This window comes from Pipistrellus hanaki (assembly GCF_964339955.1).
Source record: "Pipistrellus hanaki genome assembly, chromosome: 2".
Classification (NCBI taxonomy): domain Eukaryota; kingdom Metazoa; phylum Chordata; class Mammalia; order Chiroptera; family Vespertilionidae; genus Pipistrellus; species Pipistrellus hanaki.
The window spans coordinates 30443755-30471734 of record NC_140504.1 but is presented as its reverse complement, the minus strand read 5'-3'; the positions used below and the strand labels follow the sequence as shown (position 1 = coordinate 30471734).

At 38.2% G+C, this 27980-nt stretch overlaps 1 protein-coding gene across 1 annotated transcript in view; it reads left to right on the top strand.

The window, feature by feature from the left end:
• Nucleotides 1–27980, top strand: part of SPATA16 (spermatogenesis associated 16) — a gene marked incomplete at its 3' end in the record, with an annotated part of 192817 nt that overhangs the window by 55 nt on the left and 164782 nt on the right. The window contains 1 exon segment of the mRNA XM_084874171.1: nucleotides 2–574. Coding sequence (XP_084730297.1) covers nucleotides 2–574 — 573 coding nt within the window.

Below are 27980 nucleotides of genomic sequence, written 5' to 3'. Positions count from 1 at the left end.
AAATAGGGTCTATTCTGATCAGCTGGTTCCAAAGATAAACATAAGCAAGAAAATGTCCACGTTAGCAAACCCACCCAGCACCCTGGAAATACCACAGGAAATTAAGAAAAGCTGTGGCAACAAACAGGTGGAAACCATAGTCGACAGAATAAAAATGGCAAAGAGCATCAAAGAAAAACAAAGCAATGATTTAGAGAAACTGGTCTTTAAAAGGAAGGCAGAAGGTGAAGAGAAGCCAGCTGGAAGGAAGGAGGCAAAGATCATGGAACTTGACAGCCCATTGATCACCCTGCCTCTGCCTCACATCCCCTTAAAGAGCATCATGGATGTTGAGGTGAAGCTGGTCTATGTGGATGAAGAGGATGTGAGCTATGAGTTTGTAGAGTCCTTCACATCCACTGGGATTCAGCCAACATGCCAGGAGGCTGAAATAGTAGACCCTGTGCATGGACCTAATTTCAACTTTCTGCCTCAGATTGACAAATGGCTTCAAGTAGCGTTAAAGGACGCCAGCTTGTGCTACAGACAAAAGAAATACGCCGTGGCAGCAGGACAGTTCAGAACAGCACTGGAGGTATGAGATTAAAGATAGATCGGTGAGAGGAGGCTGTGAAATGAACAGGTGTGATTACATGGAGCAGCTCTGATCACACTGTAATAAATAGTGATCATGGGGTGAAAGTATTGAATGACATGAGGATTATGTGGTTTCCCAGTTTACATAAAGCAAATAAGATATGCCTGCAAATTAAAATGCCTGTGTGCACTTGACATACCTCATGCTTTTTCTCTGATAACAAACCTTGAAGTGAATGATAACATATTTAAAAAAATGTAGTTGGTTTTGTAATTTATACCTATAAAAGCCATAACGTGTTAATATAACAGTGCTGAGTAGAATATATATTTTCTAGACATAGACAGTTAATAAGGATATGAATTGTCCCCTTTTGATGTAGTCTTCATGATTAAATGTAGCCATCTTTATTTTTTAGTATGGGCTGATAACTTATATGTGATACTTATTAAAAACAAAATGACACCATTTTACTTTATCATCAAAATGCACTTTCCTTCCTAGCCTAGTGAGCTTTGTGAATAATTATTTTTCTTTCTGCAGGAAGGTAAGCTGGTCAGTATCCTATATAATAAAAGGCTAATATTATAAGTGTTCCCACGAAGGGAGGGGGGGAATTTGACTAACTGGGAGTTAGACTTGTGCTGACCACTTTAGGAGGTGGCAGTGGTAAGCAGCCAGGGAAAGGGAGGCTCCAGCCAGCAGCCGCCAGGGACCCTAACCATGCACGAATTTCATGCACCTAATGCACAAATCATGCACCCTAATCATGCACCGGAACTCTAGTGTTGGTATAAAGAAATAGCCCATGGACTAAAATGAACTTGAGAATCACCACTAAAACACAAAATAATGGTAGGAAAATTTTTCTTCATCTCTTGACTCACTAATTCTATAAAAGGATCAAAGTGTATAACTAGAAGTCCCATTAGTCTGGCAATATGGGTAACTACACATTTCATTAAATACAAAAAAAAAAAATCAATGCACTATTTATATATGCCCGATGGCCACTGGAGATGTTATAAATGAGGTAAGACATGGTTTCTTTCCTTTCATAGTCTGATGAGGGAGACAAACCAGTAAACAGTTAAGTAGAGGTGGCTTGAAGGAATAGAGACTGATCTACCCTGGGATAAGGGGCATGGTCAGGAGTCAAGTGTGAGATGTTTGTGATGGAGATTTAAAGAGTAAAGTATATCCACTGGTACTTGCAGGTTAAAGTGACTACATCTACAATGAATTATTAATGGACAGTACCAGATAATGGTGCCCCTAAATATTTAAAAAGAAAGTCTAAGTGCAAAAAGAGAGGCCCAAAGAGAGATGAAAGGATGAGGTGGAGCACAAATGGATGCATCTGTAAATATTTCTGTCCACAAGGGGTTATCTACACAAAGAAGGGAAGGGGGATGTACTAGGTAAAAAGTGCCCAAATAATCAAGCTATCCACACAGCACTGAGAGCACTCTGCTGTCCTCTGACCTAAAGACCAGTAGCCTCTAGCTAAGAAAAGGATGTTAAAGAAAGGCTTCAGAAAGATCCTTGAAATGGCTATAGCCATTTTCAGCTGAAATATTTTTTTGTCAGGGGAACAGAGGGCATAGTTAAAGGTGTGATTTTATAAATATAAATAATCATTTTGTTGATGAAAAAAGAAAGGCATAATTAAGAAAGGATATAAACTTCCAATTAAGCCAAGGTAGACAAAAAAGCTATCTGCATTAACTGTAAGAAACTATCCAGTTTTTCCGTAAAACCTGGTGTTCAAAATTGTAATATTTGAATCAGATTTTTTAAAATTTCTTTATTGATTTAGGTATTACATAAGTGTACTCATCCCTCCATTAACTCCCCAGCCCACCCCCCACTCCCACATGTCTTCACCCCCCTGGTGTTCATGTCCATTGGTTAGGCTTATATTCATGCATACATTCCTTTGGTTGATCTCCTTTCACTACCCTCCCCTGACTTTCCTCTGAGAGGAAATTTTGGTCATTAAAATCATTAAAATCTGGCAGCCAGATTTTAATGATCCCAAAATGTAATTGTACTAGAAAATGCTTATATTCTGACTCTATGATAGTCATTCTCTACCCCCACCACTTCTCTCTCTCTCTCTCTCTCTCTCTCTCTCTCTCTCTCTCTCTCTCTCTCTCTCTCTCTCTCTCTATTTCTCCACCCTCTATATCCCCCCTTAAAGTTTTAGGAAAGTATTGGATGCTGACACTAATTACTGATAATTAACAAAGGTAATTATTTTGAGACCAAAGCTTAGCTTAGACATCTGGTCTAGCTTTTGTCTCATTATCTTGGGAGTTAACTTTGAAATCTTACCTAGAATGTCTCTTAATAAGCTAAAGCTACCAGGAATAGAAACAATTTAACAATTTTAACTTCTTTAACCCTTTCTTCTCCTGACTTTAACTTCTCCTAAATTAAACTTTTTCAATACTGAGTGTTCTCAGGTATCAATTAATCATCTCTCTCTTTTCCTTTGGTCCTAGCATGGCTTTGAGTAAAATAGGATGGTTGACAAAGACAAAGGCAAATGATAAGAATCATACCTGAAAGATAGGTGCATCAATTTCTATTTATTTGTGTGTAAGTTAGGATTAGGTTTGGCTGCAAGTGACAGAAAATCCAAAATAACAAAGCAAGAGGGAAGTTTATTTTTCTTTTACATAAATGTAGGTAGAGAAGGGCAGGTATGGGGAGGTCATCAGAGTATCAGGTATATTCTTTAAGATGTGCCTTTGACCTCATGACCCAAAATGGCAGCCCCTATTGTTGTCATTGCATCCACAGCCTAGCCAATCAGAAGTGGGGAAAAGAAGGTCAGAGGCACACTGTGTCTCCGTTAGCACACTTCACACAAGTTTGCACACACCATTTCCATTTTTTGTTTCATTGACCCAAATTGAAGCATGTGGCCACCCAAATCTACAAGAGAGACTGAAAAATATTGCTTTTATTCCAGATGCTCCTAACATTCAGGTCCTATTATTGAGGAAGATTATTGGTAAAACAAATAATACTGAGAGATAACTAGCAAGTTTCCATTACAATGCTTGTTACTTGCGAGGTATTGCAAAACATACAGATGCTTGCTAAATGGGTGTCATAAAGATAGCTGGTAGGACTGTCCAGAAACAGAAAAGTAAAGAGTGGGAAAGGCCCTGGACATTTGTAAATATTTATTAATTGACATGATAATTTTCAGTGCATCTAATAATCACTTTAAGAATATTATGCTGCCGAGACTGGTTTAGCTCAGTGGATAGAGTGTCGGCCTGCGGACTGAAAGGTCCTGGGTTCGATTCTGGTCAAGGGCATATACCTTGGTTGCGGGCACATCCCCGTTAGGGGGTGTGCAAGAGGCAGCTAATCAATGATTCTCTCTCATCGATGTTTCTAACTCTCTATCCCTCTCTCTTCCTCTCTGTAAAATATCAATAAAATATATTTTTTAAAAAAAGAATATTATGCTTAGTGTTAGTTTCTCTGTGCTCTTAACAAACTATTAACTCGTTTTTATTATAATATTTTATAATGATTATGATAAAATGGTATGCAATGATTGAGAAGACAACAACTTTCAAAATGCAGTCAAGTTTAGTCTTTTGGGATTTCAGAACACAGGAGGCATTTATTAAATGTGCTTAATGAAACTTATTTTGCAATGTTTTCTTTTTACTATATAAAGTTGAAGAAGTTATGTAGGTAATATTAATCCTGAGCTCTATGACCAACTCATCAAACTTTGTTAAGTTTTATTAAAATCAGTCATTTGCTCTTGTGTTTGTATTCACATCAGGAGTCACACTAGCAGGGCAGAAGATATAAGCTGAAGGCAAAATCACAGATTCATAGTAAATTTTCATGCCTAGATGCTATTCCCTGTAAGGTTTTAGAGGATAAGTATATAAATTCACCCACTATAAAAATAGTAGGGGGCTTTCTATAAGGAAATATATATATGACACTGGCCCCGTGTGGTTGTATTTGTGTCATAGGCAATACACACTACTTTCAATATATTGCTTAGATCAGCGTTTTTCAACCGCTGTTCCGCGGCACACTAGTGTGCCGCGAGATGTTGCCTGGTGTGCCGTAGGTGCAGACAAGACAAGAATTTTATAATTTTTCACTATTTTGTTTACTTAATATTTCATAATAAAGTAATTATAAAATACTTTCTTTGTGTTTATTTGATTCCTATTCAAGAGAATTACTTTATATATAGTCAATATAGGCACAGAGTTAAATTTTTTAACATTTTCTAATGGTGGTGTGCCTCGTGATTTTTTTCATGAAACAAGTGTGCCTTTGCCCAAAAAAGGTTGAAAACACTGGCTTAGATGTTAGTTAAAAAGTAGGAAAAAAAATAATTAATGAACAATCTAACTTCCCTTTCATAGAAAGAGAAAATATCTATATCATAAAAGGCCTGTGGTCGTCATGCCGCCACCACCAAATGAGCAGCAGCATTGGGCAGAGCAAAGCGTGAGCTACTAGCAGGGGAAGTGAGCATGCGCCCTGGGCCTCTAGTTATTAATAAAGACCTATAAGAAAGCTTGAAGCTGTGAGGATGTACTAATCAGGTTTTTCTTGTCTCTTACAGGAAAAAAAAAAACACTCATTATAAAAGGTTCTTCTAAGTTTGTGATGTGCAATCTAAACAGTATCATCATTTCAATCTTACTCATAGGATCTTCGTAATTAAGAGGCTTCCACCTTTTGAATTAGAATTAGATCTACTAATATCCACACCCTTCAAAATCCACAGCTTCAAACAATCCCTTTGAGCCAGCTTATCCCTCACCAAATGGAACTTTCAGTTTTCATTTCATCACATAGGAACGTATTGGCTTAAAGTATTAATCTTTTAAAATAATATTTTGGTGCTTCAGTCACTGATCTGTGAAGTTAGAGTAATAACTCACATTTATGGAGCTCTTTATACAGGTCAGATGTCACTATATTTTACATTCTGGGAATGTTTACATTTATTATTCCACTAGAGGCCCGGTGCATGGATGCATGCACTGTTGAGGTCCCTCAGCCTGGCCTGCACCCTCTGGCAATTTGGGACCCCTTGGGGGCTGTCAGACTACAGTTTTGGCCTGAGGGACCCCACCAGTGCACAAATCCGTGCACTGGGCCTCTAATATGCATATAAAATATTTGGTTAATCTCTTCCTTCCCAACCTCTTGCCCCCTTCCCTCTGAGATTCATTTGTCTGTTCCATGTTTCCATGCCCGTGTGTTGAGCATCTGCCCCCTGATGGTCAGTGCACATCATAGCTACCGGTCAAATGATCACTTAGGCTTTTATATAGAGAGATTTTATTCTCACAACAAGCTTATGAAATGGGACGATTATTATTCTTGTATTACTAATGAGAAAACTAAGGAAGAGACAGGTTAAGGAACTTTCTCAAGAATCAACAGCTAGAAGCAGTAGAGCCAGGAGCCAATCAGGGTGATGTGACGCAGGGCTCACCAGCTGAACCACTATGCCTGTGCCACTCTAAGTGTGACTTTGTTGGAAAAACGGAATTTTGGACTGGGCCCTACCTGCAGAATCAGTCTCTGCATTATAACAAGATCCCAAGTGGTCCCTGTGCACATTGCAGTTTGAGGAGCATGGCACTCTATAATATGCCAACATGGAACAGATTTGCCCTCCAATTAAAACTTTGCAGCTGGGTCCCTCATTTAAAATTCTCTACGCCTCTCACTAATTTCTAAGGAAATAATTCCCTCTTAGGCAGTGTTTCCTATAACAATGGTTTAGAATTTTGGAATTTCAAGGACCCATACTTTTTTTTTTTTAAGTTACGGAGGAGGACTGCTGTTGTATTTGTAGGAATATTACAAAAGTTACCATCTAGTAGTGCCATTATTTCATAATAAAAATATGGAGTAATTTAAGACCAATGAAGTAAAAAGAAAATAGAGCATATTCTCCAAAAGAAGGATTTTAAAAAGTAGATTACATTTTAATTTGATGAAAAGTTGACTAAATTGTCTTTACTTTTTATTTCCCCTTGGAGATCAGTAAGGCATCAGTCTGAGAACCAGTTTGTGGGAATCACTGTTCTAGAACACATTCCCTTTATGGTAAACGTTAGGTATCCAGGACGAGTGAACCTGCACAGAGCCTTCTTATGAGATTACTTCCCAGGGTAATGGAATTTGGTATGAGGCAGGTCCATTTTGGAGCCCATCCAAGGGGGCTTATCTAATGAAGTAGCAAAGACATCTCATTATGGGGCAGCCTCACCTCTAATTGCTCTGCTGAGAATAGTTCTGTAGCAAATCTCTAGGGCATGAAAATGTGGACATCCCAGAAAGCTTAATTTAAATGGATTCTAACACAGATAGTTCCTAGTGCAACATGATCAAGAAATCAAGAGCTCACCAAATTTTCTGAGTGCCTGAGCTGTCTGTTTACACATCTGTGGCTTTGCATGTGGATTCAAGTATGCACTTCTCAACTCATGCTGGGGTCCGGGCCCTTTTATTCAGATGAGAATCAGAATGACCCTCAAAGACAGATATTACCCCCCTTTTACAGAAAAAGAAACTGATGCTCTAAAATGTCTGTTTTTATTTTATTATTTTTTTAATTTTTAAAATAAATCTTTATTGTTCATATTATTACAAATGTTCCTCATTTTTCCCCCTCCATTGCTCCCCTCCACCAGGTTCCCACCCCACCCTCTGCCCTTTCCCCACCCCCTGTTGTCCTCATCCATAGGTGCACAGTTTATGTTCAGTCTCTTCCTGCACCCCCCACTCCCCTTTTTCCCGGGAATCGTCAGTTCACTCCCCTTCCATACCTCTGATTCTATTATATTCACCAGTTAATATTGTTCATCAGGTTTTTTAATTCCCTTGGTTTTTAGATTCTCTTGTTGATAGTTATGTATTTGTTGTTCATAATTTTTATCTTTGTTTTCTTCCTCTTCCTAAAGAACCCCCTTCAGTAATTCATATAATTCTGGTTTGGCAGTGATGAACTCCTTTAGCTTTTTTTTATTTGTGAAGCTCTTTATCTGGCCTTCGATTCTGAGTGATAGCTTTGCTGGGTAGAGTATTTTTGGCTGTAGGTTCTTGCTATTCATCACCTTGAATACAACTTAAAGTGCCACAGCTAGTTTGTGGCAAGGCTGAGACTAAATTGAGGTGCTCATTCACATTTAGATTACTTTTGCTTATACTATTGCTATTGCTTTTAAAAGCAATATACTATTGCTTTTCGTACGTTAACGTGTGTAATAACTGCATAGGAATACCATTAAATATGCAGATTCTTATAGGTTAGGTCTGTGATGGGAAATCAGATACCTCATTCCAAATAATCTCCCAAAATATGCCCATGCTACTAGTCCAGGGATGACTTTTTTTAAAAAATATATATATTTTATTGATTTTTTTACAGAGAGGAAGGGAGAGAGATAGAAACATCGATGAGAGAGAAACATCGACCAGCTGCCTCTTGCACACCCCCTACCGAGGATGTGCCCACAACCAAGGTACATGCCCCTGACTGGAATCGAACCTGGGACCTTTCAGTCCACAGACCAACGCTCTACCGCTGAGCCAAACCAGTTTCAGCCAGGGATGACTTTGAGTAGAAAAGACTTGTGTCATTTCACTGGTAGGTTTGAAGATGCCTATCATAGCCCCTCTAGCAAGTTAGCAGTAAATACTTCCACATTTTACTTAGCTCACTCAGCCCTGGGGGGCCACAGGACCCAGAGCTCTGTTTGACAGAGCACCAGATTTTGCATTAGATTATCAGTGTTTCATGTGGCTTCGACTTCAAACAACTTTCTTAACCCCTCAGAACTCCATTTAAGTAGGAATAATAATGATAATGCCCAACAGCAAGGATTGCTTGTTGAAAAGCAAGATGAACTTTAAATTTGTGTGTAAATTGTCATTGTACCTCTTAAGCATCCCATTTCTCTGTACAGTATTATTTAAAATAAACTTTAGCACTCTCAATGATTTTTCCCAATTCATTGTTTATCATCATTGTTTTAATCCATACCCATTTTCCCCTTTGGTTGATATTAAAAATGTATCATTTTCTTTTAATGATACTTGAAATTCAATCAGAACTAAGAGTCAAAGTAATTAATTGCTTTCTACTCTATCAATTATCTAAATTAAACACTATTTTGAACTATGAGGGGCTTTTGATAAAAAAAAAATATAAGATTTTAAAGCACAAATTGTTATGCTAAAAATAGTTCATTCTGTCTTAGTTGTCAGGTACAAACTGATTGTTGAGCTTGGTATGTTGAGGATTAAACATTTCAGATTTTAACTTGATTTTTGCCATATTAATCCTATCCAAGGACACCATAACTAGTAAGCTTTTTAATGATAAACTTGATCTCTTTAATGCTGGCAAACTTACATAACAGAAAAATACAAAGTGGATGTCTCTCGTAACCTCAAAAAATGAAATAGTAAAATTATATTTCTATAATCAAATACTAGGTAAAACAAATCTCTAGAAAAACAGGATTTACCATTATAAGAAAAAAGTGTATTGATACCACTACCATTTACCAGCTGTTTCAGCCTGATAGAGAGCTGAATGCAGCGGGTCCAGATATAAATAAAACCCGGTCCCTGCCCTCAAGGAGTCAGAGATTAGAAAGAAGGAATTGGGTCACTGCCCGTGTTCCAGGACTTCATTTGCATTTTCAGGTTACCTATTTTTCTTTTTTAATTTAGTGTGTTGTTATCATTTATATCTCAAAATGTTTTTTTCTGAAATGTGTTCTTTAAGTGGTCATTGAAAAGGACTTCTTACATATTCCACTGTAATTTCATTAACTCCAGTGGCCATCATCCTGATCCCGTGGAATCTAAAAGATTTAAGATATACAAAAGAGAGCTGATTTTTTGTTTAAAAAATTTTATTTAACAATATTTTTTAGGATGAATATTATTAAAAAGGAGATGAGAAATGGGAAGAATGCCTAAGGTGATTCCTCAATTTAATGGGCCCTTGTTACTACTGAAGCTTTCTATCCAAATGACTGGGATCTGACTCACCTGACTCCTATTAAACCCTCTCCCTGTCCTGCACAGGAGCAGTCATTGATTGACACAGAAAAAAAGGAAAAAAAGAAAAGAAGCAACAATTCTTATGTGTGCTCAGCACCCATAATATGGGGGAGGAGTTGTGGGACTGGATGTGGGAGAATCAAAAGTCAGGGTAGAGTGGAAAAGAGGAGCAACTGAAGGTCACAAGGCAGGCACTGACTATCTCAAGGAGAACTGAGTTGCCCATAGAGGTAAAGTGTGGGAGAGGGGTGAGAAGAAGAATTTTCAAGAAATAAGACTATATACTATAATTTGTATCACTGTACAAATGAAATAATTACATTTTATGAAATTCATAGATTCCTGACATAATTAAAGTCACCTAGGGTCATGGTCAGCAAACTGTGGCTCGCCAGCCACATGTGGCTCTTTGGCCCCTTGAGCATGGCTCGTCCACAAAATACCACGGCCCTGGGTGAGTCTATTTTGAAGAAGTGGCGTTAGAAAAAGTTTAAGTTAAAAAATTTTGGCTATGGTGAATTGTACCGCTATGAACATAGAGGTGCATATATCCTTTCTGACTGGTGTTTCTAGTTTTTTTGGGGGGATATATTCTTAGAAGTGGGATCACTGATCAAATGGGAGTTCCATTTTAGTTTTTTGAGGAAACTTCATACTGTTCTCCACAGTGGCTGCACCAGTCTGCATTCCCACCAGCAGTGCACGAGGGTTCCTTTTTTCTCTGCATCCTCACCAGCACTTGTCGTTTGTTGGTTTGTAGATGATAGTCATTCAGACAGGTGTGAGATGGTACTGCATTGTCGTTTTGAGAGGAATCCACAGGCAGCAAAATCTCAGACATACACCAAAGCAACTTCTTCACCGATACCCCTCCTATGGCAATGGAAACTAAAGAAAATAAACAAATGGGACTACATCAAAATAAAAAGCTTTTGCACAGCAAAAGAAATCATCAACAAAACAACAAAAGCCCACTACATGGGAGAACATATTTGTCATTGTTATCACCGATAAGGTTTAATCTCCAATATTTACAGGGAGCTCATACAACTTAACAAAGGGAAGATAAACAACCCAATCAAAAAAATGGGCAACGCACCTAAATAGATATTTTCGAAAGAAGACAGAGGGAAGGCCAAGAGACATATGAAAACATGCTCAAAGTCACTAATTATCTGAGAGATGCAAATCAAGACAGGGAGACGTTTTATGGGTAGAGGGTAAGTTGAGAGCATCCTTAGCGTAGAATTTTTAATTGAGTTGGAAGCAATTTAGGAATTTGAGACTTGAAACCAAAGACTAGACAGACAACAGAGACACATTAGACAAGGACTAAATTGGATTAAGGCGGAGCATTTGAGACCTCTCTAAGGAGAGGGACCAGGAATCTATGAAAATAACAAGCTGCAGTGTTATATGATTTTCTACAATGTCTCTCTGAGAATCCAAAAGTTCTCAATGACTCAACTTGAGGTTTTAATGAGAAGGATAAGAGGGCAAAACTACAGGGTATCCCCAAAAAATGTATAGACACTTTGATAGCTGTTAAGTTATTGATAGAATGAAATGTATTTTAATAAACACTGCCTTTATACTTGAAGTGTGTATATACATTTTAGGAGACATTTTACACTGTCTTTAATGTAGAAAGAGTGGTTATAATAGTGGACTGTGGGTCTGGGCTGGGTAGAAAAGGGCAGAAGAGAGCCATCAGACTGAGAGGACATGGTGCTTCAGGGACTAAAGTCTATTAGACTGGGTATAAGGAAGTGAATTAGCTGAAAAGCTAGTTTTGGTCAAAAAGTAGTACTGGAGTATAAGATTTGAGATGTTAAATTCCATGGGATGTGCTTGCTAAATCAGAAGAAATTGATGAGTTACAGGGTTTAAAAAAAAAAAAAAAAAAGTGAGAGGCCAGAATACTAGTGGATGACTGCGGAGTCCTCGGGTGGATAACTGAAGTCACTCAGGACAATCCTGGGGCAAAGAGCATAGAAGACCATTGTCTAGGTGTCAACGTTTAGTGAATGTGGGGAAATCTCAGAGGTCTGGTAAATGACACAGTTAGGGTGGAATAGCTAGCTGACACAGTGTTATGCAATAACATGCTAAGGGACAGGAAGGATAAAAACCTCCGTGTGACAGAGGCTATAAGGAACCGGGGCTTCTTGGAGAGTGAGCTAGAATTGAAGAATGCGGAGAGAATAGTCAACTTCTTGATTAACTAAATGTGATCGGTTTACAATGGGGGGGATTATGCATAGTGGAAGCTGTAGAGGGCAGATTTCAGAGGGGAAACCACAGAGCACAATAGCAATGACATTTTGGGAATGTCTTGTTCAAAGAAGGGTTGAAACATGTTTGGAGTGGCAACTATCACTTATCCCTCTCCTCCATCCTGACAGGTCCGTAGTCTAGCCCAGGTCAAGGTCATATGTCATCCACCTGTGCTCCAGCTTCTTGGAAAGCTCAGCAAGCCTTGGTCTGAAGGGGGAAAGGATGAAAGAGATTTCCATACGCAGCAAAAAATAATGTTTTTTTGTCACTGCACCCTTTTTTCCTGTGTATGTACAGGACTAATCAAAAACACAGCACAGGTTGTTACAATTAAGTAAACTGGTACAATGATAAATAGATTTTAGAATACACCTCTAAAGTTAGTCAGCGAGGTTGTTTGTATATTTTGGCATGTTCATTTATATTTATTGGATTTTCCTCTTGTTTTTAATATTTGAAATATTACTGAATAATTGTTTATGACTAGCCAGGAGGAAACATATCAATACATGTAGTGGTAATCACATCTTTTTAATGAAAGAAACATCAGCCTAATTTACTTTGAGTGTTTAAAAATTAATTTAAAATATTGATAAATAATAATTCTCAGTGGCTTTGTTACCACCCTGTGTATGTGTGTTCTCTGTGCCTTTGGGACACTCTATTTGGGGTGTTTCGCAGAGCCAGCTTTTAGATAAGGGTGATAATTATTTGTTGCCATGCAAAGTTTTAAGCACAATAAATTAGCATTTTTATATATCAAGCAAAATGGTAAAAAAATGAAAATTAAAGAAATAATAATTATTCTCACTTGCCAGAGCCCTAATAAAGCGTAAATGTCAAAAGCCAGTCACTTCATGCCAATTAATTCTTTTGTTTTTATTTTAATCATTTTATCACTAAGAGTTCACTCAGCAGCAGACCCAAATTAAGATGCTGGAGATAGTTTAAAGTAGCCCAATCCTGATACTAATCTCAAATTAGGAATAAAAGGAATGTCCTACCATTTGTATGGGTTATGGGAACAGCAATCAAATAGCCACTCAAGCAAAAGAAGCAAGTAAAATATTATGCTCTCCAACGCTGGGAACATATGTCATCGCAGAGCACAGGAAGCTAGAGCTGGCACTCCGGGCCTGCTCAGCATTTCTGGCTCCCACGGAGAGTTTTTTTTTCACAGATACTTTAAGACTGAGTTATTGTACATCTCCCTCCACCATCGTGTCATGAACACTGAGGGTGCATTCTAACGCAGGCCCCAACTGCTAAGTGATGGATTTAGGCAGAGTTCTCCGAGGGGGCGACCAGAGAACAAGAGCTTCCACATGGGGATGTCCATTTAAGGCATCACACAGTTGCTGCCACCGCCACTTGTTAATTTAGGCTGTCAAGGGAGGAATCTGAAGAAAGGAAAACGAATGCCAAGAGACTGAGCTGAAGCTAGAGGGAGGTGTAGGTGGCTGTGATGGGTGTTTGACCTCTACTTAAGAGCGCCCTGATGACAGTGACATGCACAGTGGAATCCTCAGCTCACTTGTCAGCTCACCCACGCACAGCGTTGACTATCACAAGTGGGAGCTGTTCCGTGCCACTCACTGCTTTTGTTTTACATGTTTTAAACGTATCGTTTAGTTTTGTATAGGTCATATGTTCACACAGTTCAAAATGCAAGAGGTAAAAAAATTGAATGCAAAGTCTCCTTTCCACCCCAATCCTGAGCCACCTGGTTTCCTTGTAAATGTTAGTATATAATATTCTTTCTGTAACTTGATTTTTTTTACATCAAAATACATCTTAAGGGTTATTCTCTAGCAGTGTTTATCATATTTCTCCTGGTTTTTTTAATTGCATAATATTCCACTATATTAAAGATATATTCTCCTTTGAACCTTTAGGGGTATTTTTTCCAGTATTTTCTTCTTAGGAATTGTACTGTAATTAATACCTTGTTTACGTGTCATTTTGCAAGAATGCAGGCCTTTCCTTAAATCGAATTCTAAGAGTTTTACACGTTTCAAACTTTAATAGATATTACCAAGCTACCAACCCAGTGTTTCTTTCACTCTCACCAAAACAGTGTATTATCAGAGTTGTTTATCCTTTCCAGGATAATACATTTAAAAAATGAGAGCATAGACAGATTTTCATTTCTCTAATTATTGAGTAAGTTGAGCATTTTTTCCTATATTTTAAGAGCCATTAACATTTACTTTTTCTGTATATTTCCATGTATATTATTTCACCCCAAGTTCCTAATGAGTTGTTGGTTTTTCTTAGGAATACAGTGGTTTTTAATTCAAAACATGTTTGAAAAGTTCCTTTGGGACAAATACATTTTTTCTTTTATATAATTCCAGTAAATTTCTGCAGAGTAAAAGAAAACTTTCCCTTTTAATTTGTGTTGGGTTGTAAACTTGTATTAGAACCCAATTACCATTCTTTAGTGGTGCCAGGCTGACCTGGGCAGCCATCCCTTACAGTATGCGGTAAATGTAAAGTGAAGTGCATGCTTATATTTTTAAAAAATGGGATAGTAGTTAAGCAATAACGTTTAGAGAAAAAAAATCCCTAATCTATAAAAATCAGAAAAACCTTTATTAGCAGTAAAATTCTTGTACAAGAGCATTATTTCTCACACATTCGGAGACTGTAAAATCTTTGGTAATTTAGGAATTATTATTTGAGATTGTGGCATTTTAGATTTTGGTGTTGCTTCTAATGTGCCAAGTCCAGCATTGTCATTTCTCCTAGAAATCCTAAGAGGGAAAATATGGTAGAGGTTAATAGCTAGCTAAAGGTAGATTTCACCAGACTGTTCCTCTAATGATGTGTTTTATAGGTAGCATATGGTAGCACAGTTATGTTAACTCTGGGTGAATTTTTTCTCGTGAACTTTTGTTGAAAGTTCTACATTTTAATTGTGTCTGGTATGAACCATTACTTTTAAGTAGGAAAATTATTTGCTCTATCCTACTACATATTTACTGTAGAACAGGAAATATAGAGATTGTCAATAAGGGCTAAGTCACCCATGATACCTAACTTGGAATTCTCTCTAATTAGTGGCAGTGATTTGAGAGAAATGCTATTTTTCTCTCATGACATCAGAGATCAGTGCTGAACTTTGAGTATCAGTTGCCTCCAAGTAATACTGTGTGTGTGTGTGTGTGTGTGTGTGTGTGTGTGTGTGTGTGTGTATTTAAGGGGGGTTGTTTGTTTGTTTTTGTTCCATTATTTTTTTAATTTAAATTCTTTATTGTTTAAGATATTACATAAGCCTCATTCCCGCCGCCCCCCCCCCTCCAATCAGCCCCTCCCTGGTCACTCCCACCCTCCAGGACAAGCCCCCACTGGCACTGTCTCTGTGTCCATTGGTTATGCAAATATGCTTGCATGTAAGTCCTTTGGTTGATCTCTTACCCCACACACACACTCCCCTGCCTTTCCTCTGAGGTAGGACTGTCTGCTATTTCTCTGTATCTAAATCTTATTTTTGCTCATCAGTGTATGTTGTTTATTATATTCCACATTCCACAAATGAGTGATATCATGTGATATTTACCTTTCTCCGACTGGTTTATTTTGCTTAGCATAATGCTCTCCAGATCCATCCATGCTGTTGCAAATGGTGAGTTCCTTATTACAGTAGCATAGTATTCCATTGTGTAAATGTACTGCTGTTTTTTAACCCACTCATCTGCTGATGGATACTTAGGCTGTTTCCAAATCTTAGCTATTGTAAATTGTGTTGCTATGAACATAGGGGTGCATATATCCTTTCTGACTGGTGTTTCTGATTTCTCAGGATATAGTCCTAGAAGTGGAATCATTGGGTCAAATGGGTGTTCCATTTTTAATTTTTTGAGCAAAAACCACACTGTTTTCCACAGTGGCTGCTCCAGTCTGCATTCCCACCCCAGCACTTACCATTTGTTGATTTGTTGATGATAGGCATTCTGACAGGTGTGAGACGGCATCTCATTGTCATTTTGATTTGCATTCCTAGGGATGATTAGTGACTTTGAGCATGTTTTCATATGTTTCTTGGCCTTCTTATGTCCTCTTTCGGCAAGTGTCTATTTAGGTCCATTGCCCTTTTTTTTTATTGTGTTGTTTATCTTCCTTTTGTTAAGTTTTATGAGTTCCCTGTAAATGTTGGAGAATAAATCCCTATTGGAGATATCATTGGCAAATATGTTCTCTCATGCAGTGGGCTTTCTTGTTTTGTTGATGATTTATTTTGCTGTGCAGAGATTTTGATTTTGATGTAGTCCCATTTGTTTATTTTCTCCTTAGTTTCCATTGTCCTAGGAACTGTATCAGTAAAGATATTGCTAGGATATATGTCTGATATTTTGCTGCCTATGGATTCTTCTAAGATTTTTATGGTTACCCATCTTACGTTTAAGTCCTTTATCCATTTTGAGTTTATTTTTGTGTGTGGTGTAAGTTAGTATTCTAGTTTCTTTCTTTCTTTCTTTCTTTCTTTCTTTCTTTCTTTCTTTCTTTCTTTCTTTCTTTCTTTCTTTCCTTTCAATATATATCTGTCAATTTTCCCAGCACCGTTTATTGAAAAGATTGTCTTGACTCCATTGTATGCTCTTGCCTCCTTTGTCAAATATTAATTGAGCATAATGGCTTCAGTCGACGTCTGTGTTCTCTGTTCTGTTCTATTGATCTATATGTCTGTCAGTACCAGGCAGTTTTGAGCATGTGGCTTTGTAATATAATTTGATATCTGGCATTGTGATCCTTCCAACTTTGTTCTTCTTTCTCAGCATTGCTGTGGTTATTCAAGGTCTTTTTTTATTTCATGTGAATTTTTGCAAAGTTTGTTCTAGGTCTGTGAAATATGCCATTGGTATTTTAATGGGTATTGCATTGGATCTATAGATTGCTTTGGGTAGTATGGACATTTTAATGATGTTGATTCTACCAACCCATGAACATGGTATATTCTTCCATTTGTTTATGCCTTCCTCTATCTCTATCTCTTTTTTTCAATGTCCTGTAGTTTTCCAAGTACAGGTCTTTTTTCCTCCTAGTTAAGTTTATTCCTAGGTATCTTCTATTTTTTTTTTTTTTTTTTTTTGCAATGGTAAATGGGATTCTTTTTTAGTTTCTCTTTCTGTGAGTTCATTATTGGTATATAAAAATGCCATAGATTTCTGGGTGTTAATTTTGTATCCTGCTACATTGCCAAATTAATTTATTATATTGTGTGTTTTTATTCTAAAATTTATTAATAGATTACAAATACATAGGTAGATTTTATAATTCTTTTTATTCATTATTAATCTCCAATCACTTTTATACACAACAAAAAAAAATTTTCTATCATTTTTTCTGAGATCACTTTCATTTAAATACTTGGAAACTTGCTCTTAACTCTGGTTTGCTTTGTTGCTTGTGTACTTCAGTCAACATTTATTATGTCATTAAGTGTGTGCTAGCGATTTTCTTACTGCACCTCCTCTAATTCTCACAACCACCTAAATAAGTACGACTATTATTAACCCCTTTTGCATATATGGAAACTATGGCTCTGGAAAGTCAAGTCATTTGCTTAAGATCACCCTACCAGTAAATAGTAGAGTTAGAGCTTGAACTCAGGCTTATGTAATTCCAAACACGTAGTAACTATAACCACTATGCATACAGCCTACTTACCAGTGGAGCCCTTTTTCAAATAAAATCTTACAGAGAAACTTGAGCGATAGTCAAAATATTTTATAATCAGCATAGCCAAATCACTGAACAATCATAAAAAGGGCACACACTAATCTGAACAGATGCCTACAACCAATGTTTGAATATGAGCTCAATAAATTTAGAAAGACAGCCCTGGCTGGTGTGTGGTGTGGCTCAGTTGTTTGCTACTCATCCCGTGCACCAAAACACCAAAAGACAGGGCACATGTCCAGGTTGTGGCAATCCCCAGGAAGGGGAGTGCAGGAAGCAGCCAATGGATGTTTCTCTCTCACATTGATGTTTCCTTCTCCCCTCCTCTCTCTATAAAAATTTTTTTAAAAACATACTTTTAACAAGAATTTTTAAAAATTAAATTAATTAATTTAGAAAAATAAAATGAAACCGTCTGAAGCTACTACAAAGACCCATGACTCACCTTATGGCCTTCCCATCACAAACTTTTAGAAAAAGCTTATTCTATCCTTCTAGTCTCTACCTTACAGAAACAGGGGTTTGATATATATAAAAAAAACAAACAAACAAACAAAAAAACAAAACAAAAAAAAACCTCCCATAAAGCCTCATTCTGTTTGTATTATTTTAAAATCTAATATGTTCTTATTTGTATTCTTCACAAGTAATTGGAGATAAAGATATAGATTCATTCAAATCCCTTTCAAATGTCTTTTGACTAGGCCTACTTCTAATTTTTTAGTATTGTTTCATAGGGAAGTGTGTCCTTGTACATTTTAACATATACCTGCTTGGAAATATATTGTTTTTTATGGTCATTTACTGGAGAGTCACAACTATCTACACTAATCATCACTAATAAAACAGTAAGATGCAAATTGATCATACCTTTGCAACACCCAACAGGAGTATACAAATTAACCCAACAAAGATGGCAGGTTAATTTGCATACATAGGCACCAAACTGCTGGGGGCCAGGTAGGATGCTTGTGTCATCGCCATGTGACAACACATGCATTCCTCATCACCTCAGCCAATCTGGACCTCTAGGCAGTGTGGAAAGGCAGAAAGGTGGCTCTGGGCCAGAGCAAAAAGGCAGCCAGGGGAAGAAAGACCCATTCTTGTACAAATCTTCGTGCATCAGGCCTCTAGTATGCTTATAAGTTTCCATTGACTCAAAATTATTTTCATTTTTAAAGTGCTAAATAGAGAATACAATGTCCCAACAATGATTTGGCTTTACACATCTATGATTCACTTATTTAAATAATTACCAGATGCATATCACAATGGCATGATGTCTTTTGGATGTTTCTCTTACTGTGAGAAAGTCAGACAAAATCTAGAAGAAAGCTTGGCAATTGTAAAAACTTGTGTATTGGGGCCTCAATACAACAGTAATTGATCTAGTTAGCATTTCAATTTCTCTTTTTTCAGAAAGTACTTGTGGTAGCTTACTATACAAAGAAACATAGCTAGAATGGGAGCAAAGGAATTCAAGGCAACAAGGAAATTGAATAGAAAAAGGACAGAGAAAATAAGATGGGGGAGAAGAAACTGAGTAAATCAGAAAGCTTGTTCTGTGCTTCCTGGTATTTTGTGCTTACAAGGAGCCACGGTGAGCAGAGAAATGGAATTCGTTTACCCAGATCACAATACTAATTTTAAATAATACCGATTCATGAGAAGGTAAGTCTTTTATTACTGTTGAGCTCTAAAAGATATTTGCTACATAAGAACCTGTATAAAGAGTATCAATATCTTTTGAGGTCACTGACTTGGGAATATAAATATAATTTTAGGAGCATACTATATGCAAAAGCAATGGCACTGTTTTTGTTTCAAATACATAACTTTTGCAGGTTTTTAGCTTGGGGTGCTTGCATGGTGAATGTGATATTAATGCTTACGGTATCATCATACACATATTTATTTATTTATTTATTTATTTATTTTAATATATTTTATTGATTTCTTACAGAGAGGAAGAGAGAGGGATAGAGAGTTAGAAACATCGATGAGAGAGAATCATCGATCAGCTGCCTCTTGCACACCCTCCACCAGGGATGTGCCCGCAACCAAGGTACATGCCCTTTCCCGGTATTGAACCCGGGACCCTTCAGTCCACAGGCCGACGCTCTATCCACTGAGCTAAACTGGTCCCGGCCATACACATATTTAATCTCTGGGAAATTTTTATGGTATCATCATACACATATTTATTTCTTAATTTTTATTTCTTAATTCATGGCATGCAGCACATTTTTATTACATGCCTGTCTTATGCCAGATACTGTGTTAGGATCTGAGAATGTAATCCAAAACAGTTGTTCTCTCCCTTTGTGAGGATACAAGCTCAAAAATTGAAATAAAATGTGGTATGTGCTTCAGTGAAGAAAGATAAGATGCTATGACATTTGACAGCATCGAGAGCTGTCAAATGAACCAGTACATATTTTGAAATGGGGATCAACATAGGTTACCAACATTTTATTAACCAAGAAAGGATCTTTAAAAGAGGGGAGAAAAAAAAAAAAGAGGAAACACTGCCTTTTAACAAACATAATTCCATTTGAAGGACATTTTAAATTAAAAATATAGGAAAAACATAGTCTTGGAATAAAACATGTATTGTCACCAAAAAAGATAATAGACAAAGATAACTGGCAATCTTAACCCAATATATATGTAATGTTTTAGCTGAAGAAAAATTACAACAACACTTGATCTTTATTACAATTGTAGAGAGTGCTACACAAAGTATAGTGTTATGATAGGTAATAACTAGAGGGGGATACTTCAAAGTGAACATGGAACTCTACTAGGAAAGGTACAATATTTATAATGAGGCCCAAGGGATAAGCGTAAATCAGATGTGCAACAAGGAAAAAACAAAACTTTCCCTGTTAGAAATGTTTTAACTTTTTCTGTCCTGTAGTACTGGGCTGTGGTTGCTATAAAAAGTTACCACAGATTTAGTGGCTTAAACAACATGATTTATGATCTCAGAGTTGTACTGTACTACAATCAAGGTGTCTGCTGGGCTGTGTTCCTTCTGGAGGCTCTAGGGGAGAAGCTATTTCCTTGCCTTTTCCAGCTTCCAGAAGCTGCCTACATTGCTTAGCTCATGGCCCCTTTCTCCATCTGCAGATCCACGGTGTAGCATCTTTAAATTTGACTGTGACATTCTCTCTTTTCCCTCCCTACTCCACATTCAAAGAACCCTTAGGATTTCATTGAGTTCACTCAAATAATCCTATATAATAAAGAGGTAATATGAAAATTAACCCTCACACCTCACAAGATGGCTGCCTGCAACCAGGCTGGCAGGGGAGTTAGTGAGAGAAGACAAAACAGCAGGCTGTGTGGGGCAACCAGGCTGGCAAGGGGGGCAATTTGGGGCAACCAGGCTGGCAGAAAGGGGAAGTTGGGGCAACCAGGCTGGCAGGGGGGGCAGTTGGGGGTGATTAGGCTGGTGCGGGGCGGGGGGCGGGGGGCGGGGGGCAGTGAACAGTAACTAGGCCAGCAAGGGCAGTTGGGGGCAACTAGTCCAGCGGGGGGCACTTGGGGCATCCAGACTGGCGGGGGGGGGGGGGTAGTAAGGGGTAATCAGGCTGGCTGGCTAGGGTGGGGAGGGGGAAGCGCAATTAGGAGTGACCAGGCCGGCAGGGAGGCGGCAGTTGGGGGTGACCTGGCCGGCAGCGGGGGGAAGTTAGGGCCAACCAGTCCAGCAGTGGGAGCAGTTAGGGACCACCAGGCAGGCAGGCAAGCAGGTAAGTGATTAGGAGCCAGTGGTCCAGGATTGTGAGAGAGAGATACGATTATGGTTTACCTAGGCCTGATCCCCAGGATCCAGCCTAAACCAGCAGTCAGACATCCCCTAAGAGGGTGCAGGCTGGCTGAGGACCCCTCATCCCCCTATGCACTATTTTCATGCACTAGGCCTATAGTTCATGCACTAGGCCTTTATTTGAAAGACAGCTGATTAGCCACCATGTTTCTATCTGCAACCTTAATCCTCCTTGCCATGTTACATAACTTCCTCACAGGTTCCAGGGAGTAGGATTTAGACATCTTTGGGAAGCCATTACTCTGCCTGCCACACCCTCTGCCTAATGGAGACAAAAGTATGTGCTTGCTAAAACCGGTTTGACTCAGTGGATAGAGCATTGGCCTGCAGACCAAAAGGTCCCAGGTTCGATTCTGGTCAAGGGCATGTGCCTTGGTTGCAGGCACATCCCAGTAGGGGGTGTGCAAGAGGCAGCTGATCGCTGATTCTCTCTCATCGATGTTTCTAACTCTCTATCCCTCTCTCTTCCTCTCTGTAAAAAATCAATAAAATATATATTTTTTTAAAAAAAGAGTATGTGCTAACTCCCCCTGTCTTTTGAATACTGGCTCGCCAAGGACTGTGAAGGCGGTGCGACATTATCTGACTTGCAAGCTAACAGGGCAGCCCGCTGGAGGTCATGGATGGCAATGGAAGACATGAGACTCCTGGGTCAGAAACAAAGGGCTTCATTATTCAGGGCACAGCAGCAGCATAAGCATCATCACATTTGCATCAGCTTCCCTTGTCTCCAAGTCCCATGGTGAGCCTGATGGATGCCTGCATGTATCATAGACTGCGTTGTAGGAGAGGAACCTCCAGCTCACCGAACCTGAATTGTTTATGATGGTCAGTAAGCACGCCTCTCTTTTTCTCCTGGAGGGAGACACTGCCTCTCTCTTCCAAGGCTGCTCAATATACACACTTCCTTGAAAAGACTACCTTGTTGGCCAGACATGCAAAAGAAGTTTGAGATCCTTGGAAAATTGCCCTCTAATATCTTGATGCTGCATCTGCATGGAGTTAGCCTGGTCTGCAGTTTCCCAAATGTAGGACTAGTTCTTTGAAAATGATTTTAAAATCAGTTCGTTGTACGTTAAAAGATTTGGCTTTCTCTTTTTAAATACCATTTTTTCTCCATTTCTTTACTTGTTCCACTGAGCCTCATTCATTTATACACTGTATTTAAATATTTCTCTAGAGCCCACTCTTTGTCTAGTTATTGTCTTATCAGAGAATTCTATATGAAAACATGTTGACTTTTGGGCTAATTAAATAAATTACTAACACAAAATGACAACTTGACCTCAGTGCATAATGAGGAAACAAATATTAGCAAATTTTCTAATTAGAACCCTGATACAAACAGGTAATTATGAAGGGAAAAGCCAGGTGCTAATATCCCCTTGATGTGAAGTGACATTCTCCAAAAACAGTGACTGAGAGGGGCCTTCCCTAAGAAGTGGAAGACAGCCAAATCCATTTCTACACATTAAATTAAACCCATTCTGGAAGCAAGCAATGGTGCAACGAGTTAAAGAAACAAATGATTATATAAACAAGTGATTATGTTAAAAGTATCAACATTTTGTGAATTTTTACTAATGGATTTACACCCCCTTTTTCTTACATTCTCCTAAGTTAAAGCTACTGATTACAGATGTTCTTAGTTTTAAGGGTAAAGAAAGCTACAAGGAAAATATTAAAGTATGTAATGGCAAAAATGAGCTAAGTCAGAAGAAAAAAGAAAAAGAAATATATTCTATCTTCTATATGCAGAAGTGATGGTGGTAGGTACATATTAACAAGACATATTGTTTGAGCACCTTTTTCCCCGTTAGTGGTGATACACAAGGTGAGTTGTCAATATCCTCCCATCCTCCTAAGACCAACATTATGATGTCAGACCGAGGGAAAGGTGGCAGACTTTATTCATAAAAGAGAGTTGCTCACAAGAAAACTAGATTGTGTTTATATTCTATCAATTACAATCTTCCCACTCAATTTGTTATCCCACTTATAGTTCTCAAAAATTTGTGGTAATGCACTATCCCTACTTTTGCCATACCCTTGTGCTGTAATAAATTATTGCTCCTATGTTAAATTTATTAGTTTAAACATATTAACAAAAGAAGCACTTACAAATTTCCAAGGAGCTTGACAAACTACAGGAGCTTTCCTTGACAGGTAAATGCTGCAGCAATCCAGGTGCTGGGGGGGGGGGGGGGGCATTTAGGAATTGCTGTCAGAAACTCTGAGTTTTAAATCTTGGCTCCTCGAATCCAATCTCAGTGAGCTCTACTAGTAAGTCTCAGTTTCTTGAATGAGAATGTATTGCTCTGTCTCTGATCTCAAGGTGGCATGATACGTATCTGTGAAACCAACCTTGACTCCTACATGTAAGGTGGTGGTTTTTTTAAATCTGGGTTTCATCTTTTTCGTTTTATTTTTGTTCTGGAATGTTCTTTGCAGGCATTCTGTAGCACTTGTTAACAGCAGGCTTTTTAGTACATAGCACAGTTGAGAAACTAGGAGTGTGAGCCACAATTTATGACCTGCTTGGGTCAGAAGTCTCCGCACGGGTCTCGCAATCCCAGCCAAGCCTTTGGCCCTGCTCTGCAGAGAGGGCTGCACTGCTGGCTCCAGGAGGAGCCACACTTCTGCAATTTATTGGCACTTCCCCACATCCTTCTGCCTGCCTGCTGCCCAGTGTCTTCCCTCCCTCTTGCTCATCATTTTCCCTTTAGTGCCTTTCTCACTCTCCATTTCCACAAGGCTTACTGTATATACCCCTGGCCATGAAAGCTCCTCATCCTTGCTTTTCACACTCCAATACAAACTGCCACAGCCATTTCTATTTTGTTTGTTTGTTTGTTAGTCCTCACCTGAGGATATGTTTTTCCATTGATTTTTAGAGAGTGTGGGAGGGAAGAAGAGAGGAGGGAGGGAAGGGAACATTGATGTGAAAGAGATACATCGACTGGTTGCCTCCCATTCACGCCCAAGCAGGCCGAGGATAAAAACCTGCAACCCAGCTTAATGGCGAATTGAAGCCAAGACCCTTGGGTGGGCAGACCAATGCTCCAACCATTTAGCAATACTGGCCAGGGCCACCACCATTTCTTCAGCTCCCCTCAAGCCACAGAGACTCCCCTGTCCGGTACTTCCTCTGGCTCGCTTCCTGCAGAAACAAATGGGTTTTCACCCTTGTCTTCACTGGTGGCTGTCCTTGACACCAAGGTCACACTCTTCATCTCTGCTGTTAACTCCATGGCTTCCTCTGCCTCCCAGTTTTGTCCCAAAGCTTCTTTTAGGTACTAATTTCCTCAGCTATCCACAGATAACATTTCAGTAGCTAAGCCGAGATAAACGTGCGGCCTCCTGTCTCTGGAGGAGGAGAGATGGGGTCACACAAGTTGTGTGTTTTCAGGTCCGCTTTCACTGTTTCAACTAATTTTTAGTCACAACCAGAAGTGAATTATTGCTCCAAAAGTAAGCTCTTCCCTTATGTCCAAACTCATTCTGGTTTGAGTCTCATTTTTAATCTGGAAAGCTTATCTCTGATTTGGGCATGAGATAGAGGAAATCTCAAAGTTTAAAAGTTATCTGGTCCAATTACACATCTACTATTTCAAATATATTTTTAAAATTATCTTTATTGTTGAAAGTATTACAGATGTCCCCTTTTTTCCCATTGACTCTCTCCACCCCACATGGGCAGCTCCCAGACCTTCACCACACTACTGTTTGTGTCCCTGGTCTATTCATATGTGCATATACATTCCCTGGTGAATCTCTTTTTAAAGTACCATCCCCTCCAGTGGGTTGTGCAGCCTGAAAAGAAATTCACTTCATTATAGGTAGTCTGTCCATCCCTAAACATCTCTGAGTTCACTGAAATCTGCCTTCTTGAATGTTCCATCCTCTTGTTATACTCTCTCCCATCAGGATGTCACAGTAGCTTATGGGGTCAGCTCTCGCCTGACCATTTTACTGCTTCTCCAGCATCCAGCACAGGCTCCTGAAACACAGTAGGCTCTTAAGAAATATTTTAAATGAATGAATGAATGAATGAATGAACAAAGTCTCTTCTACAGGATAGCACCTTGTATCTAAAACATTTATGAATATTTTCTTCAGGCCAGAAGTTCTTAATTCTCATAAAGAAAAGTTTAAAGTTCAATACAATATGTCTAAATTCAAAACATCAAAAAAAGATATGAAAATATATTTTATGTATATAGTTATATATATTCACTTAACCTACTTTTCTAAATAAAGCTACATGAAAGTATAGAGCATGAGTAAGCAAACTAATTAAAGGCAGGCATTAACTTTTAAGAAATATACTTTGGCACTAAAAATCTACTCACTATTAAGTGGTTTTATTTAATACTATTAAATTATTTTTTATTTTTAGACAGAAGCTTTGTTATCATATCATTAAACTATTTTTAAAAGAAAAATTTGGCCCTGGCCAGTTTTCTCAGTGGATAGAGCATTGGCCTGTGGACTGAAGGGTCCCAGGCTGCAGGCACCACCCCAGTGCGGAGGGGTGTAGGAGGCAGTTGATCTATGTTTCTCTCTCATCGATGTTTCTAACTCTCTATCCCTCTCCCTTCCTCTCTGTAAAAAAATCAGTAAAATATTTTAAAAAAGAAAAATTTGGATCACAATTCTACCATCTTTCTTCATGTTACCATTTTTCTGTTTTTCCCCATCTTGTTCAAATATAAAAATAACTTTAAGTTATTGTAAGTATATGGTATACATTTTATATTATATTTTTTCAATTAAAATTATATTGTGCATGGTTTTCATATTATCACTAATCTTTATTACTATAATTTCATGAGCTTAATAGTACACCATCAACTTGATATATCTTAACCATTCCCAATTAGCACTGATTTAAAATGTTTCCAGATTTTTTCTTATACAGAATGTTTTAAGAATATTATATACATATAGATTTAATATTAAAATATTTTAAACTATTAAAAATATAGATATTTAAGTATCTTTCCATATTTCCTTCTCTCAATTAGCATTTAAGAGGATTTTTAAGTTTCCATATGTATGAATTATGCATATATACGCTATTTATTTCTAGTTTTATATGTAGTGAAGCCTATAAAACTTTGACTTTTAATTAGAATTATTTATCAATCTCTAAAACATTCCAATTTTTATAAATGTCATAGGTATACTTTAAATTACATAATTTCGTTTTAAAATGACTAGTATTTTTTTTTTTCATTTCAAAAATATTTATAAATACCTAATTGATACTAGGTACTATGCTAGGAACTTGTGATGCAAAAATGAACAACTCTGCCCTTAGGGGATCTGAAGTCTAATAAGGAATAAAGAAGAGAAGATAAACTGTTATGTGTTATGATTTGATGGTCCAAGACACTACTACCCTTAGACTCTGGCAATAAAAGACTACTTGCCCCTGGCCTAAGGTTGCAAAGGACTCCACTCTGGCCCTTCTCTATCTGTTCCCCTTCTCACCAGGGAAAGAGATCGTGGGAATTTGTGGGGCATCCTGGGTACTCCCCTTTGGAGCCCATAATCCCCATTAGACTCCCTCAGGGTAGCAGGGATGCCAGAATTCTTTGATCAAATAGTTCAAATCCACTTCTAGGACCAGAGCAGACTTTTCTAGATCCACCCTCCAGAAAATAGAGGTTGTATTTATGTCCATTGGTGGACACACAAACTCAGTGCTTGGGGAGGTTGTGAACAGGGTTTGAATGCATCATCTGGGCTGTCCCCACTCCCTTAGAGAAGCTGCTCACAGTTCTGGATGGAGGTAAAAGCAGGAGAGGAAAGAGGAGTAGCCAGACTGAGAACAAGGAGCTGGGGCCACTTCTTTCCAAAGTCATTGTTCTAGGGCAGAACTCCAAAGATCCTGGAAATTCTAATTTGGACCTAGTTTTCCAGGTGGTTTTAAAGATATATTTGTCAAGGTAGGAGGATGGAACTTATTTGATGGTTTGTTAGCTTGATTTATGGCTTTATAAAGTAGTTAGACATATGGAATGTGGGCCTTCATTTGTATTCTTGCCCCAGGCCCTGCAAATGTTGGGGCAGGCCTGGTACAAGGTGCTATGGGGACACCTCACGGGAGATCTAAGCTGATACAAGGTTACGTAGAAGGCCTCTCAGAGTAGATCGTGGTTTGGCAGAGTAGGTTTAGCAGAGTAGGCTCTGCCATAGATATTCTACTTATGTTACACACTGTATTTGTAGGCTTAAGATGAAAAAGTCATATGCTCATCTTAATAGATGCTAAAGAAATGCATTTGATAAAATTCATTAACTCTTAATAACAACAACCTACTTAGCATAATAAATGGTATTTGTATGAAACTAAATACTGACATCTTTCATGAAAGGTAAGTTCTAGCAGTGTTGCTTTTAACTTTTTTTATTTTCTGCTTTTTCTTTTTCTTTTTTGCTTAAAGTATTACATATGTCTTCTTTTCCCCCCATTGACCCCTCCCTGGTTACTCCCACCCCCCAGGACAA